The sequence below is a fragment of the Rutilus rutilus genome (genome assembly GCF_951802725.1).
Source record: "Rutilus rutilus genome assembly, chromosome: 8".
NCBI lineage: Eukaryota > Metazoa > Chordata > Actinopteri > Cypriniformes > Leuciscidae > Rutilus > Rutilus rutilus.
The window spans coordinates 12,009,245-12,027,408 of NC_140222.1; the positions used below are offsets into that span (position 1 = coordinate 12,009,245).

General features: G+C 36.5%; 2 protein-coding genes across 2 annotated transcripts in view; one reads left to right on the plus strand and one right to left on the minus strand.

Moving 5' to 3' along the window:
- Window positions 1–3,940: 3,940 nt before the first annotated feature.
- Window positions 3,941–7,599, minus strand: LOC311295598 (SLAM family member 5-like; the record flags this gene model as incomplete). The annotated part of the gene is made up of 4 exons (XM_084417064.1): window positions 3,941–4,130; window positions 4,211–4,498; window positions 4,606–4,944; window positions 7,446–7,599. 4 exons carry the CDS (start codon window positions 7,597–7,599, stop codon window positions 3,979–3,981), a joined length of 933 nt encoding a protein of 310 aa, XP_084273190.1. The 3' UTR covers window positions 3,941–3,978.
- A 3,742-nt stretch (window positions 7,600–11,341) lies between these two features.
- LOC311295130 (uncharacterized protein) overlaps window positions 11,342–18,164 on the plus strand; it is a 34,194-nt gene continuing 27,371 nt past the window's right edge. The window contains exons 1-2 of the mRNA XM_084416347.1: window positions 11,342–11,453; window positions 12,764–13,090. Of these exons, the coding sequence (XP_084272473.1) occupies window positions 11,402–11,453; window positions 12,764–13,090 (379 nt within the window). The 5' untranslated portion in view covers window positions 11,342–11,401. The remainder of the gene's footprint in view (window positions 11,454–12,763; window positions 13,091–18,164) is intronic.

The window sequence follows — 18,164 nt, forward strand, 5'->3', positions numbered from 1 at the left end:
GAGATGGGATGGGAAATAAATAGGGAAACCCCCTTCTGAACTTCTTTGCCAGCTCAACCTGTGACCCCCATGAACGAACTGTGGGGTGCAGATGCTCGCTACTCTATCCTCTATTCTCGAGAAAAAGGATAAAGGCCCTTTTACACCGGATGCGTAACGGAAAAGCGAAACGAAAAAGCGAATAGTTTGTGTGCAAATAGTTCGCGTCAAAACCATTCACATCAGCCGCGACGCGAATTTGTGACATCTGTGATGTTCAGAGAGCTTCAACATTCCAAAACTTTCGCGCCGACAGCTGAGAAAACATGGACACTTCAACATCATCTTCCAGTGAAGACGAGCTTTTCATTTTCTTTAAAAGACAGAAAAGAAGGTTTTGGGTGCACCCAATCTTAAAGAACAGAGAGTCTGAAGGGGAGTATGCTAATGTGCACAGTTTTTTTTTTTTGCGTCTTCAACTAAACACGGTGAGTTTTGTAATGTCACTACACATTACATGTAACACACGAAGTAAGTTAAAATCATTCGACTAGAAACTGTAGATATCACACAAAGAATGTATAGTATACTAAAAGAAGCCCTAAATAGTATCACTACATTTTGTTACATGTTCAAAGTAAACACGGTCTCTGTCTCTATCTTTGACGATATTAGTGTTAGCTTTCGATCCCAAATGTAGTTTAGCCTGCTAGCCTACACAGCACAGGACTATACAAAGACTAAAACTATCACACAACATACTCACAGTCGTGATAACCGAGTTGGTTGGCAATGCTACGCCACACATTATCTTTCAAATTGTTGTCCTTGTAGTATGATTGGCTGAAGCCTTTTCTGTCGCCGCAAAAGTAAAAAAAAATAATCGAAATCGAAGCGGAAAAAATAAAAGTCGTTTTTTCGCCGCAGCACATTCACGTTCGGTGTGGAAGCACTCATTACACAAACAGCTGATCAAAAAATAAATCCATCGCGCGAATTATTTGTGCGCCAAAATTGCGTCCAGTGTGAAAGGGCCTTAAGCGTGAGCGGAGCTTATTCGCGTAATTGTTTTCGCAGTGAAGGCCTTCAACTCCCTTGAGAACTGAACTAATTTGCTCTGCCCCAAAGCAGATAACAGAGCTTGAGCATGTCTTTAAAGAGGAACACACTTCCTAAAACACTTGCTTTATATTACCACACGCTACAACAAACAGCTCCTGAAGACTAAAAAGCTGATGTTGTGTAACTTAGGCATCCTCCATTCCTAGAGCTTCCGAACAAATGGGTTTTTTGGGGTGCGGCCTGATGGGGCAGTGAACCTGAGGAGTCAGTCCTAGAGCTCCTCCTGTGTTTAGGGAAAAATCGGGTCTATTGGAGACGTGAAATAGATTTTTTAGGCACATCGAAAGATCACCACAGACACAGTACAGTCCGCATGGGATAATCTCACAGTATAACAAGCAGCTGTACAAAATATGATACACCAGTGTTTTGCCAGTTTATCTCTTTTAATTCTTTTTATTACTGTTTAAATTGTCAAAAGGTACCTGAGGGGGATTTACTCATGATGGTCAAAGGAACACTGTGGTGACTAGTATGGAGATACTAGTCCAGATTACGGGGATACTAGTCTGGTGGGTTTAGTTAATCCACGGTATTGTAGTGGGGGAAACCTCGAGGGTCTGGATGATTAAATTTGTGAGCAAGATGTGAGTGCTAACCTTTTTCAATTGAGGTGAAAATGGACCTTTCTAGAGACGTCTACAGTTATATTGGCGTGCCGAGGGAAAAACCACAGAAAAGACTGACCATCATGGGAAAATCTCAGAGTATCCACTGTACGTCCGACTGACTGCTGTATTCTTCCTGTTGATTCTAATCTGAACTCAAATGGCTCTGAGAATTTGGTAAGACAGAAACATAAACCACTTAATTGAGGAAATTGAAAGATGCAAAATAAGATACAACGGTGTTTTGCCAGATGAGATCATCTTTTTACTACTTTAATTCATTTTACTCTAATTCATTCCTTTTATAACTGTTTTAATTTCCCTTGCTTTTATATTTTGTGCTTATTTTCTACATAAAGCATTTTGAATAACTGTTGTAATTTTCCTTGCTTTTATTTGGGGTGATTTTTATTCCTTTCTATGTAAAGCACTTTGAATTGCCATAGTGTAAGAAATGTGCTATATAAATAAACTTGCCTTGTCTTGCCTTGCCTTTTATGTACACAGGTGCTCCTGTTATAATCAGTAATCAGTAACATTATGAAGTTGCACTGCGACATGTCTATAGTTTATGGACAGTCCATTTCTATTTCAGATGTGCTGCTATCCACCTACAAAAGTTTTTAATTTACACACAATGAATTAATTGTTATGACTATTTTCATTATGCATGTCAAAATCCAGTCTGTGATCTATCTCTGGCCTCCCAGTTTAAACAATCTTTTGTTTGAAATCATATGTAAACAGTTCTAATTGTAAATTGGTTTGCTATTCTAAAATAACCCATACAACATAAGTTTTATATAATTTGATTGTCTTTGGAAAGAAAGTAGGACAGTAGTTTTACTAGCAAGTAGAAAGTAAGAAAGCAGTGTTAACTCATGTAAGCTGTGCTGAAGTGTGTCCTCGAGCTGCAGCTGCTCTGCAGTTTATCATTATTCTGAGCTGAAATGCAGCTTTAGCAGGCACTGTTTCTTTGTAGACATGAAACAACAAGTAGATGTTGTAGACGTTGCTGTTGCTTTTGTGTGAAAGACAATCATTATCAGCTCAGATGACAGCATGGCTATCATGAAAGCCTTTCAGAGCTTGTGATGAAAGGGGCGTTTGATGTCACTTCCTGCTCCATGTTAGCATCTACTCTGTAGTATAGCAGTTTAATATATTACTGAAGTCAATTATTTCATAGAAATAGTTATGTTGCATCTGCAGGTTCCTGATCATGTCTTTGTTTCCTTTCAGAAATCAAAGATGGAGGCCGTGTATGAAAATGTCCCCAAAAAAAACGATGATCAAAAACTGTATCTAATGGAATTAATGTCAGAGTTCATACAGGACAATGCCTCACACTTTTGGTTTGAGTTAATTCTCTGACAGGATACGTCTGTTTTTACTTTTTGTATCACATCTTTTGGTATTATTGCGATGTATAAAATGTTATAATGGAATTGTATTTACCAATATCATAATATAAAGAAACTTTTTTAGTTTTTAGTTTATCATAGGAATTCACCTGCTGTCCATTATTAAATATTAATCACACCCTTTACTTTATTCCTTTGTGTCATTTATTGTTCTTGTTTTACTATTTTTGCAAAAGGTTATTGAAAAATTGGCCTGCTTAAGACCTTTGACCAAATTCAGTTAAAATATAATATTCCGAACCAGGCATACTTTTAATACATACAGTTCAGTGAAGTAATAACAAAAACCGTTGGTTCAAGGAACTTAAAAATCTCTTATTCCCCTCTTTATTAAGCCCTTTCATTTTTAAAACCAAATAAATATCTAAATTATTAGACAAATCAATAGCAGTTCCCACTTAGAAATGGACTACTACTGAAAGTGGCACAGACTAGAGAACATCAACTGGTGTTAAAGATGGATGTGCAGGTATATAGATGCACTTGTGTGTATAAGCTAGTCCTCAACCTCGATCATAAAGTATATAAGACGGAAGAAAGAGTGAGTTCCACGGCAGATTCTTTCCCAAGCATTGATTTACTCAAGTGAATCCACGAGTCATTTAGTTTGATCTAGATGTTTGTTTACTTGTGGGTGGTTTCTGCAATAAAAAAAGCATATCAAATAATACATTCAATGAAAATAATAAAGCAACACAAAACATTTTATTGATAAAGATGCCAATGAATAAACATCAATAACACCAGATTCATATATAAAGCCATTCAAAATAAATGAAGATTAATATACTGATTGAAATAGTTTGAAGAAATGTTTAAGATAGAATGAGAAATGACATCATCATTTACTGTCCCAATGTGTAAATATGTGCTTGATCTTGTTCAGCTCTTCTGGATCTGATGTCATAAAGTACAACAATCACAGTAGCCACGCCCACCAGAGCAGAGAGGCCCAATCGGATCACAGCTTCAGTTGGACCACAACAGTGGACAGAGCCTGAGGAATAAAAACATCAAAGTGAGATCAGCTCAATCAATAAATACTAATATCAGCGCTGACATTAGTTGATGTGGTACCTTCACATGTGTGACAGAGTGTGTTGATGTCCAGATGTGTGGTCTGGTTGCTGATGGGATTATTCAGCACACAGCTGTAGGTGTTTTTATCCTGATATTCCACCTCCAGAGGTAGAGAGAGACTGATGCTGAGATCACACACACTGATACTGGACAATACACTGATTCCTGCGTACCAGGAGAGAGTCGCATCACTCACATTCAACACTGAACACACCAATGAACAATTTGATGAAGATGAAGAGCAATTTGAAGAGTCTCTGCTGATGACAGGAACAGGCAGACGAGCTGGAAAACATGAGAGAATAAAGAGAAATATGGACATGTTTAAACATTTGGTACTGAAGAAGTTAATTTAATAAGAATAATTTGAAGGACAGGACAAATGAACTCACCATAGACAGAAACACTGAATGTTTTTGATGTCAGTTTCGCTCCATTTAACTCTAGTTGATAATCTCCAGCATGTTCAGTTCTGGTGTTTGTGATGGTCAGAGATCCAGTTTGATTGTCCAGCTTCAGTCTGTCTCTGAATCTCCCATCAGGAACATCATCATATGTGGAGGAGATTCGGTTCTCTTTGCTGATTTTAGCTATAAGAGAGTTTTCAGCTCCATATTTCCACAGTATGTCGTCGTCTTCATGTATTTTAGTAACATCAGTGTTTAGAGTGACATAATCTCCCTCCATCACTGACACTGACTGTATTTCATTTGTTTCGGCTGCAAACACTCCTGATGAACATGAACAGGTTTTCAGATTAATGCTCATGTTGGATTATTCAGCCTGCATGAGATCAGTTTGTAACCTTTAACATCAGCAGAGACTACAAACTAAATGAATAGTATGAACACACAGATGTGAGTGAATCAATAATTTGATCTTTAATGTGTTTAAAAAGATTTAGCCGTAGAACAAAATAAAAATTAATGTTAAATAAATTATAGCTTGAAAGTACAAGTTTAATTATATGGCTATATTAAATGTATTATGACTGAATTCTCATTACATTGTAGTTGTTTATGATTACAGCATAATAATAATAAAAATATTTTAATGATTTTCTTTTTTTCTTTTTTTTTCAAGAAATGTTTTTGCATTTGTAATCACTGAAAACAACATTTCTAAAACAACAAGAGAGATTTGATCACAGTGGATGAAAATAGTCTAATTTGAACCGCCACAGGGTTTTTTTTACTCTGATATGTAAATAAACTTCACAAATATGTTTATAACTTACCGATCAGACGGCAGAAGCACAAACAGAACAAAACAAACATGTGAAACATTTGCAGCTGTTCAGTGAAACGCCTGATCTAATAAGACTATAATGAACGCACAACAGATCTTAACAAACACAAGCTTGTGAATCCTCCCCTGACAGAGTCTGACCCTCCTAATGCGCACACACACACACACACACACACACACACACACACACACACACACACACACACACACACACACACACACACACGTACACGTTACATATACATATGTCATATAAAAACTACATTTCATTGTAAAATAGAAAGTGATTTAAAATTGTTGTGTATATTTATTCAGTTCTCAATTATAGTGTATGGGGAAAAGTAGAAAAATCATTTAATGTAAGTTCAAGTTAAAACCATTCATGATTTCACAGTACCAGTTTTACAGAAGTTCGTCTTATGAGGCAAACTGAAACCTGCCTGCTGTTTTTTTTTTAATTTTTTTTTTTAACAGACATATTAAATGTCAGAGTGACTATACAGTGAATGTGTGTTTGTGTTAGTTTGTATGTGAAGAGTTTCTTCTTGTTCTGCTTCTATATGAGCAACTTTTAACTTTTTTAATCTACAGAAACATGATGAGAAACTGTTTCACATCGAGGCACAAAGGCAATAGATTTTTTTTTCTTATTTAACACTGCCATTCAAGTTTAGTCTGTATTTTATATATACAGTATATATATATATATATATATATATTGGTATTTTTTATATTTTATTATTTACACTTTCACATAATAAAGGTTGTACTCAATTTCTACTGGGATGCTTTTTTACAAGTGAAATCAGGATGTAGCTTGTATGATGTTTGATGTTTGAATCATTTGTAGAGCCGAAGCTCAAATAAGTATAGTATAGTGTAACCCAACACCCACAATAGTGTTGGTATCACATTTGCACCAGCATAATCCTCCTATCAAAAGCTACTCTCAATGCTGCGCTGACGGCGCTAAGGGAAAACATCTTTGCTTGAGCTGTTGTGAAGTATGTGTGGCAAACACCCCAATAACGGGGCTTTGAATAACCTCTGACGATGACGTCATTGGAATACGCACTTGTGAGAGGCTATACAAATACGGGAAAGAGGTGCACTTTCAGGTGTCTTTGTCTTCAGAGACCGTTTTGTGTATGTGTGCGCTACACTCTCTATCTGTCCACTTTGTTAGAAGTTAGGGTTCCAGCTGTCAGTGTGCAGAAATTTCTCGGTGTGAAAAGAGAGAGAAAACAAGGAGGCCAAAGACTCCAGACCTTTTTCTTCACATGTCTTTGTGCTCTCGACATTGACTTATTCAACTATCGTGGGTGCAAGGGCACGTGGTTATACAACTATGCCCCAGTTGGAAGAGACTCTAGTGAGCCCCTCCACCTTTGGTATTTCGGGGGACAGGGGCTTCCAGTGAAATGTTGAATGTTCTGTTGCTATCTCCAAGGACACAGAACATTTACCATCCCCGATTTGCCGTCACAAAGAGCTACAAACTCTTCTGGGAAAAGGGGTCATAGAATATGTTCCCCTCCCAGAGAGAGAGAGGTAGTCTATTAGAGTCAGTACTTTCTGGTTCCCCCCCCCAAAAAAATGGGGGGTTGCGTCCATTTTCAGATCTCTGTGGTCTGAACCGTTCTCTCAGAACATATAAGTTCAAGATACTAAGGATCAAGATGATTGTGTCTCAGATCCAAGACAAAGATTGATTTGTCACAATCGATCTCAAGGACCCATATTTTCATATAGAACTTCTGCCACAACACAGGAAGTTTCCAAGGATCAATGTCAGGGGTGAAGCTTAACAATATTGGGTTCTTTCATTCGGTCTTGTCCTCACGCATACACAAAATGCCAGGATGCATCACTGGCTCCGTTGCAAACCCCAGTGGTGTACTGTACGCCATGCAGACCAAGTTCACTGCCATGTTCTTTCAGCGCTGGAGTTTCTGCAGGAAAAATTATCAGCATGTCCCACTACTCTCAGGGTATTTGTGGCCCCAATACCGGCTTGCCAAGTTCTGATTGATGTGGCTCCAGTTGAGAAACACCCTTTGATTGCCCACCTTATCCATGGAGCGAGGTGGCTGAGGCTTTTCCGTTAGAGCAAAAATCTCTTCGTGGGACTTGGCCATAGTCCTTGAGGGGCTAGTTGAGACTCCTTTTTGAACCACTAGAGTCAGTGCCTGACAAGCGTCTGACTCAAAAGATGGTTACTCGCATGGCCATTACTTCACTAAAGAGAATTGGGGATTTGCAGGCTCTGTCAATTTCACCATCCTCCTGCTTAGACTCTGCCCCTAGACTGGTCAAAGCTTTTAGATGCAGATGACTTAAGCCAGTGGCGTCATTTGGCGTCATTTTCCATGGGGGCTGCAACCCGGGGATGGCCACCACCAAGCAAACAGTGTCATACTGAGTGAGGGATGCTATTGCTCTAACCTATGAGGTGTGCCGTCGAGCTTTGCCTCTAGGGGTAAGGGCTCATTCTACCAGGGCAGTTGCACCCTCACAGGGCTTTAGCAAGAGGGACCCCCCTTGCAACAAATATGTAATGCGGCAGGCTGGTCCTCTCCACACACATTTATCAGATTTTATACAGTAGTTTGGATGTTTTTGTTACTCTGGGCTCACATGTCCTTGAGTCGACATCCCAAGCTCATGACTGAGGCCTTTCTCATGTTTGTGCGCACACACTACACAACCTTGAGGGTTCCAGACAGAAGCTTTTGCTAGGGAATGTCTCAGGTTACTTGACTGTAACCCTGTTCCCTGAAAAGTGGCAACGTGATGCTAGTCTGCATTGGCACACTGGAGGCATGTTCAGGACGTCTCTTCAGACAAAGTGACTTGAAAATGCAAGGAATCTCTGTGTGAAAGGGGCTTAACTGTATCTGTCATCCCTCTATCTGTCTCTGACTGTATCATTATGTTTTGTAATATATATCTAATATACTGTCCTCTTTGTTCTTTTCAATGTTTCTAGCCACTCTTTGCATCCTGTGATGGAACAGCATTCTGGAGCTGAATTGTTCTCCATTTTTGATCAGAAGTTTGTTGGACTCACTTGGGACCTTGTTGTTTGGACATGTTGGTCTGGTAATGAAGTGGTGAAAATTAATCAGTGTCTTTGTGTTTTTTATTATGATCATGTTGGTCAACTAGTGGTTTTAAATGTATGTCGTTTGCGTATTTCTTCTTTGTGTGAAGGGCCATGATGGCTAATTTGTTTCAAGTAATTTAAAAATATTTAATTTCATGTCCATTTAAAAAAAAAAAACAATTTTGTAAATAAAAATGAAATCCAAATAATACAAAATACACTGTTTTATGACTTTTTTCATGCAGATTTTAAAGATATAAATTAAATAAATTTTGACCTGTTTTTCAAGATTAGTATGTTGAATTATTTTTTTTTTTTTTTGTGAAGTAATAGGGGAATTAAGTTGTGCATTATACAACATTTTATGTATTTAAAAACTTAAAAACAATTGTTTAAAGCTTATGCAGTTGATAAATAATTTACATTTAAAATTCAGCTGCCAGTCATTTAATATTCAGAAATAAGGAAAATATATTGTATACACTCCATTTTACATACTTCCTCTAGATATAGCAAATACAGAGATTCTGTAGCTTACTGTAAAAAAAATACAACAATTCAAAATTTACTGTAATCAGAGAATACAGTAAAATTCTGTAAATTAAATTACAGAAACGCTACTGTAAAAAATACAGTAATTGGCTGGCAACCCTGCTGCCAGTATTTTACTGTAAAATTTACAGGTAATTTTTAACAGTGTGGGTTTCAGCTCATATTGGTGTGGAGGGAAATGATTAAACAGATTTGATTGTGACAAATTCGCTGAAATTAAAGGCTGAGGAAATAATGAATGCCCCCTTTGGTAGGTGAGGTTAAATCATTAATTATAATGGACATAATGGACTAAAATCAACCCTTATAATGTATAAAATATATTCAATTCAATTCACGTAATTTTTATAGCACTTTTCACAATATACAATATACATTTCAATGCTGCTTTACAGAAAATGCATGTGTCTTACCAAGACTTACCATGTGAATTAAACGTGCTGCGTTCATATTCTGGGCTCATCTGCTTTTCTGTACACAGCACACTTTATTAGTATGGTATTTACTGAGTTTGGTCTGCTAATGTCATTGTCTGAGCCACGTGTAATTAAATGCGTTGCATATATTACGGGCTAATTTGCTTTTCTGTACATAGTAGGCTTTGTTTTATTAGTATGATGTTGTTTACAGGGTTTGGTCTGCTAATTCCACTGTCTCAGTAGGGGAGCGCGGGGCACAAAGTAACGCTTTTTGACTTTCTCAGTTTGTGTAAATCTACTTATGGTTCAGAGTATTTTTTTTCCCACATTAATTTCCCACATGTCTATACAATTATGTGTTTTTGTTTTATTAATACAGTATATACTTTTTTCTTGATATTCCCCTGAAAGAATGGAAGTGAAATGTGACAACATGCCCCATAGGTGGGGTACATTGTAACATGTGAGGGGCACATTGTAACATAACATATGACAGCTTAAAATGTTATCTGATCTAATAAAAAGAATATACAAAACAAACTAAAATATTTTCTAAATAAAATACAATTAAAAAACTTTTTCATATAAAATAATGGCAATTTTTAATAATTAAATATAAACTAATTTTTGAGTTTTGACTATGAACGCATGAAAACACAGCTATACAACATAGTTCAAAACAAATAAATAATTAGTCATTTCTGACCATTGACTCTCAGTCTTTATTCACCCTTTTCTCACGTTTTCTCAAAAAAAAAAAAAAAAAAAAAAAAACATAGAATATAATAGCATATTTCTAATAGGGGCACATTGTAACGCAGTGTTACAACATGCCCCGCCTGCACAACTGGGATTTAAACCCGGCTAGTGTCTTCTGCTAGTTAGTGAAGCATTGAATAACTATCTCAACTGTTAAATAACATCTTGGAGATTAAAATAATATAATTTTTGTCTTATTTTAAATAAGCACAAAACATAGAGATGAAAAATTAACTTAAGTAAGAAATTTACTTTTGCTATGGTGTAATAAATGTCTATGGATATCTTCAAAACAAATATATAATTTTGGCGGAATTTTTTTTCTATATAGTGTTGATATGGCAACTAGTAAATACACAAAGTTTCGTCATCCAAGCATGTGCGGAAGTATTTAAAACAAGCGTGTTACAACTAAAGGTTGTGCCCCGCGCTCCCCTAATGTTAAACTTTTTCACGTTAAGCGTTTTAGAATGTCACGTTGTCTACATCATGCACCCTAGCCTACATCCCCTAGGGGTCCCAGTCCATTACTTTTACTTTGACTAGTATAACAACTGCGTCTCCAGTGAAGCAGAGGAACGACACATTATTCAATCAGAATCTGCATTCACTTGTCTGAAAAATAAATAAATAAATAAATAAATAATTAAATAAAGGTTCTCTTTAATTTTCTCGCAGTGATTTTATTTTTATACGACCTAGAAAACACATTTGTTTATATCTCTTTCAATCAACTAATTCATGTATAATTATTTATTATTGCTGATATATTGAAGTGATATGTTTTTGTGACAAAACAATGTGGACATTGTTATAGTTTTAAACCGGTTTGAGGACGCGGGGACACATAATCGAGTGCTGCGTTTCACCCCACATATACAACATCGTAAACCCTACAAAATAATATTATATTTGCAACAATTATGTGATCGTAAAGATCAACGAATATGACGAAGCGTCACTACGTCATCGCGCTACAGTGCGTGGATACGCATCCCAAAATATTACTTTCACTTTGGCGTCGCTGTGGATGCAGAGGAGGACCACATTTGCGCTATTGTGTATCATAAGATGCAATGATGTTTTAAATGAAAAGTGGTGGAAATGAAGCTTCTGTTGATGTTGCCTTTATTTCTCGTGTGTTTCATCATTCATGGTAAGATATTAAGCTTATGTTTTAGTCTCTCTTATCTAATCGATTTATATTCAACAGAAATGCATTCATCATTTGTTTTTTTTGTGTGTTTTTTTTTTTACAGTGGGTGTTGTTATTTGACCATTGTAAGACATTTAGGCTTGTAGACATCCCACTGTAAAAACTAATTTCAGGGAGTGGCATTCAGACACACAGATCAAGAATCAGCGTATGAATCTCAACAATGATGACATGAAATGAAAAGCTTCATGCTGCAGTGCATGCTGGGTACCAGCACAGTACAGAACTCATTGGTGCTTCATATTTCTTATTTGTGCATCCTCACTCCTTTTCTCGCGTCTCAGCTCCATCGACATTAGCATGCGAGGGAAGGATGCATGGAAAGAAAATGAAGACAGGCATCTTATTTGTATGGAATATACTTAATCACCCAAGCGTCGTTATCAGCTCAAAGGATCTGGCCTTATATTGTTGAAGTTTGGTTATTTAATTAATAATAGTTAATAATAAAGCAAGATGCCCAGCTAAATATATAAGATGTGTGGTTTATTTAAAATGCAAAGGTAAAACATACATTAAAATGATTGTGACAGATGTGAAGGGGGAGGAGAATTTATAGCTTGCATCAGCTTTCTCTACAAGATGTGCTGCGTCTGAAAACTGATAAACATAACACTACCTCAGCAGTGTGTCTGAAATCAGTTTCGCGAGTAACCTTTGTGTGCAGGCGCTGCCTGCAAGTCATTGCCTGATAGAGCAACGAGACAATAAATCACTGCCTATGTTTTCGGACGCAGCCGAAGACTCCTGCATAGGCAACACCTGTGTATCCTCACTCCTCGTTCCTCGCCTCCTCGCAGTGCAGTTAGAGAATTGAGATGTCCTTTATGATGGGGTCGTTGTGAAGTGAACTTTCTGTGCACAATGTGTTTTTGAAATTTGTCAAATTGTCACAACATTTCTGGATCTCATGCTGTAGAGCCCAATTCTGTCCCTGTAGATCTAACTTCTTGTAAAGTTCAGCTCCAACTATGGTCAAAAACTACTAAACAGATCATTAAGATCTTCATGAGCACTTGATAATTACAGACAGGAGTTTTTAACCAGGATTGGATCTGAACTCTGCAGGAAGGTCGATCTCCATGAACAGGGCCTGTAAATCAATAATGTTTTTCTGCTGTTTGTTTAATTGTGGTACATTATGAATCCAGACATATTTCCCTACACACAATCTTTATGAACATTTTCACATTACTTTCCTGTTGTATAATGTTGCTTGGCTAATAATGAACTGTTGATTTCTTCTACAGGAGCATCTGGTGCTGATACAGTTGAAGTGTCAGTGAAGGAGGGAGATTCAGTCACTCTAAACTCTGGTGTTCAAACAAACCAACAAGACAGAATTAGATGGTATTATAATGACACTCGCATCGCTCAAATCAATAGAGATCAGAGTAAGATCTGTACAGATGTTCAGTGTAATGAAGATACTGAGAGATTCAGAGACAGACTGAAGCTGGATCATCAGACTGGATCTCTGACCATCACAAACACCACAAACACAGACTCTGGAGTTTATAAACTGAAGACCATCAGCAGCAGCGACAGTGAAAAGATCTTCATTGTTACTGTTCATGGTGAGTCATGTTAAAAGCATGTCTTGTACATTTAAATCACATCATTGATGTGTTCAGTGATATTTTTACTTTTTCTTTACCTGTATACTAAATCACATGCAGTATAAAGAATTTCTTCAAAACACTAGTGAACGTTGTCAATATATTTTAATCAATATTAGTGAAAACGTTTAGTTTTTCCATTGGTTGTTAGTTTTGACAGTTGGTTTTGATCTGGTACACGTGATCTCTGTTCATCTTTTATAATCATCTGCATCTATTACTTCATGCTCAGTATTTTTAGTTCACCAGGAATAGAGGATTAGATGTAAAATATGTTTATAAGGACAAAACGTGAATAAATGTTGCTTTTCAGACTGAAAGTCAAGAGAGCGTGTTTTATCTCTTTCATATAATCCATTCTCTCATGTTGTGTGTCTGTCCCTCAAAACAAGATCCTTTCAGCATCTGTTAGTTTGTGTTTCAGGTGTTTCTGTTGCTGAACGAGAAGAAGAGGAGAGAAAGGAGGGAGAATCTGTTACTTTATACACTGGTGTAATAAACAACACAAATTATGTGATGACGTGGTATTTTAACGACACTCTCATCGCTGAAATCACTGGAGATCAGAGTAAGATCTGTACAGATGTTCAGTGTAAAGAGAGATTCAGAGACAGACTGAAGCTGGATCATCAGACTGGATCTCTGATCATCACAAACACCAGAAACACAGGGCTGGGTCCGTGGGACTGTTTCTGGGGGACGAATCTGAGGCAAGAACAGGAGACAATGGTAAGGAGAATGCAGAAGACAAAAGGTAAGTAAAATAATAAGTAAATCCCCAGAAACAGTCCCACAGACCCAGCCCCAAACCCCATCTCTGCAATAATAATTAATAAAGGCTGGTTTAAAGTACTTCTTCCTGCCTCTATGTATTAATGCTCAGGGGTAGCCTAAATGGGTTTCATTCAGACCTTAATATTAAGTATTTTACTGTTATTTGTCAACAAGATTCAACAAGACATTTTCACCTGGCTATACCCAATGTTTAGACCTGTTGTGATATTTATGCAAATTAGCACATCTGTAATTAGATTAAGCACCGTTTGTCCATGTTAACAAACAATTTTAAAAAACTTGTAATACATTTTTTGTTTGTCTTGATATAAGTAATCAACTCAGTAATTTTCATGGTGATATCTAAAGGTTCATTTTTTTACCCTATTCACGTGAAAAATAATGAATAGGCGTATGAATAGGATATATTTGTGTCTTTTTCGGAACTTTCCCCTAATGGGATTCTTCGGGGCTTTTTTTTCCTTACTCAGGACATATTGAGGATACAAAATCAGTTGAGTTTGCTTCTGTGGCAATTTGTTCACGGTTGACCCCCATTTTGGCTTAAAACGCCTGGACTATAAGTATATTTTCCATTGAGCAGTTTTAGAAAACCATTCACTATTTATATCGACCCAGTAAATGTTTTCTTTGTGGCCTGTTTTGAAAAAGTGAGCTTTTTGACTCAACATTCTATTGTTAATAACAAGAAAAGTGCATCATATCAGTCAGTTTTCCTTTGAACGTTGTTTCTTGTCGATCTCACAGAGTTGATGCTGTTTCAGCTGATGTTGCTCAAGAACACACCATGGCACAATTTATGAGTTAAATCAATATCATGGAGCTTACTACTGCAAATGGAAAGATGTTAACATCAGTCAACAGCATTGGTAAAATCAATTATTAGATGATCTCTATTAATAATGACTGTCTGTCTTCATCCAGGTTCATCTTCAGCTGTTATAGCAGGAATAAGTGCTGCTGTTGTTCTGCTGTTTGTGACTGTAGCAGTCGCTGCTGTGATTTAATATCACTACAGGACAGGGACGGACTGGGGCTAAAAAACAGCCCTGGACTTTCTCCCAAATAGGCCCATCATCCGGCCATTCGCCTCTAGCCGTGTGGGACAGACACTAGCCAGGATGTCCTGATACTATGCCACAATACTGTAGCCTATCAGACAGGTATTCACAGCAACATCTCAAAACCAATGATGATAATTGGGGTTGTGTTTATTAATGAAGCCTCAGCCTTCAAATAAAAACAAAAAATGTACAATGCCATAAAATACAAATAATGAAATGTCACTGGCTACAGTAACCCAAATTACACAAACTTGTAATTATAAAACATATAGTTAGGCTACTGTATACCAGGGATCTCCAACCTTTTTGTGTGCAAGGGCTACATCTAGAAGGAATTTTTATTTGTTATACTCCAATATTTATTATACATAACATGGTGAAGCTTTTTTACTTTTCACCATCATATGGGAAATAATAAAAATTCTGGTTCAGACTTAAAAGCGTTTAAAAAAAATTATGAAAAATTATGAAAATTAATTTTTTTGTTTCGTTTTTTTTGGTTGATTTTCTATAAATCTATTGTACGTGTTATCAAAAACAGTAGCCCAAACATTTAGTATAAATATAAATGAAAAAAAAATAAAAAAATAATAATAATAAACTGCCATAACTTCTAAACAAAAACATTACTGCATTACATTTAATACATTTATACATAACTGTATTAATATAACAGCATTTTTAATAGTTAATTCATAGGTTTTGGTGTGTAATGTCTTCTAACTGGTTTGTTCTCGGAACAATGTTTCGCCTGTTTTTTTTTTTTTTTTTTTTTTTTTTTTTTGCGTCAATATGTTGAGAATATCAGCGCTGTTTCATCTGTCTTTTTACAAGCTTAAATCACATAGTCATTTGTGGTTTATAATAGAGATAGAGAATTCTGCGCTGAATTGAACTGCTTCTCAGTGGATCGCGCATCTCTGTGTAATAATGTTCGCGTGATCGAGATCAGCTTTGTCCGCGATCGCTGTTTTTTGGGCCGAGCTGATAATGCGCTGCTCAGATCAAACAAGTTTTTTTCCGCTTTTTAAGCGTTTGCCATTTGATGTTTCTCATACGCAACGCAAATGACAGCGTACAATCAAAGAGAGTTGGGTAATTTTGTAGAGGCAAAAGTTCAAATTGAAACGTTTAGTTGAAAAGGTCGCAAAATTATACCATTTATTCGAAGTCTGGAACCCCGACGGCAAGTTGGGGCTATTTATAGAATGTGTTTAGCGGGCAACTCACAGGCACCACGTTGGAGACCACAGCTATTCAAATATAATGTAAGCAAATTTAAAAGTGCAGCCTTATAAAATGTCAGTGGCTATAGGCCGACTCTTCTTCCTCAGTTGTTGTTTTTTACACGTAGCATAAGTGATCATATTGGTGCCCCTGCTGTTGGCTGTTAATACTGCTTTATTAGACTTTTTTTTTTTTTTTGTGCCGACGGCCCTCGGTTGGACGGCCGTTCTGGACTTTTCCAGAACGCACAGATTGTCAATCCGTCCCTGCTACAGGAGATATATAGCAGCAAGACATTATGGCAAGTATAACATACAGCTGATTATACAAAATATAAATATGGGATTTATTGTGCAATTTTTTTTTTTCGAAATATGTGACCCTGGATCACAAAACCAGTCATTAGTCGCACGGGTATATTTGTAGCAATAACCAACAATACAATGTATGTGTAACGTCCATGGGCTGAAGAAAGCGCATGACGAAGGATATTCAGAGAATCCAGGTATTTAATAGTAAACTCAGGAGTAACATCACGTTTACACAAACAATAACCGACAGAGGACTGAACAGAACAGGGAGTATAAATACATAAATATATAATGAGGGAACTAAACAGGCACTGGTGGAGGAAGATCAACTAATCAGGGACTAACGAGAAGGTGCAGACATGACAGAATATACTGACAGTAGGCCTATGGGTCAAAATGATCGATTTTTCTTTTATGCCAAAAATCATTAGGATATTAAGTAAAGATCATGTTCCATGAAGATATTTTATAAATTTCCTACCGTAAATATATAATACATTTATTCTTGTGATGAATGCAGCACAATCACGAACATAAATGGACAACTTTAAAGGTGATTTTCTCAATGTTTAGATTTTTTTGCACCCTCAGATGTTCAAATAGTTGTATCTCGGCCAAATATTGTCCTATCCTAACAAACCATACATCAATGGAAAGCTTATTTCTTCAGTTTCTCAATTTAAAAAAATGACCCATGTGACTGGTTTTGTGGTCCAGGGTCACATTTGTTAAAGTATGTATTTGTTTTCTAATTGACCAAAGTACGAGTTTGTGTTTTTCAAACAGCAATCAATACACCACGCAGTTCTTATCAGGTGAGATACTAAATCTATCTGCAAAAAACCCTGAATGTACAGCAGACTGACAACTGTGAGAACTATTAATGCCCTACAAAATTGAAAATCAGTTCATTTGGAGTTTGTTTCAGGAGTTTGAAACCGCTTGCTTTGAAATCCCATTGGTTTGTGGTGATTATGTTATTGGTGCTGTCATTTTTGTTGAGCATTTATTCAAACATATTCATCTAAGCTAAAAAGTAATAAAATGTAATAAAGTGATTGAAATAGTTACACTACTTATTACATTTTAAATAGGGTAACTTGTAATCTGTTACATTTCTAAAGTAACCTTCCCAACACTGTGTATCTGTTCGTGTTTTCTGTCTGAATGTAGGGGAGAGCGGGGCACAAAGTAACGCTTTTTGACTTTCTCAGTTTGTGTAAATCTACTTATGGTTCAGAGTATTTATTTTTTCCCACATTAATTTCCCACATGTCTTGTACAAGTATGTGTTTTTTTTGAATATACAAAAAATATACAAAACAAACTAAAATAATTTCTAAATAAAATACAATTAAAAACTTTTTCATATAAAATAATGGCAATTTTTAATAATTAAATATAATTTTTTTTTTTGAGTTTTGACTACAAACACAGGAAAACACAGCTATACAACATAGTTCAAAACAAATAAATAATTAGTAATTTCTGAACATTGACTCTCAGGGCCCTGTCTTGCACCCAGCGCAATTGACTTTGTACACCGACGCATGTATCATTCCTATTTTGCACCCGCGCAAAGCACGCTTTTCCCTCCACAGAAGCACGTCGGTTAACTAGGGAATGAACTTGGGC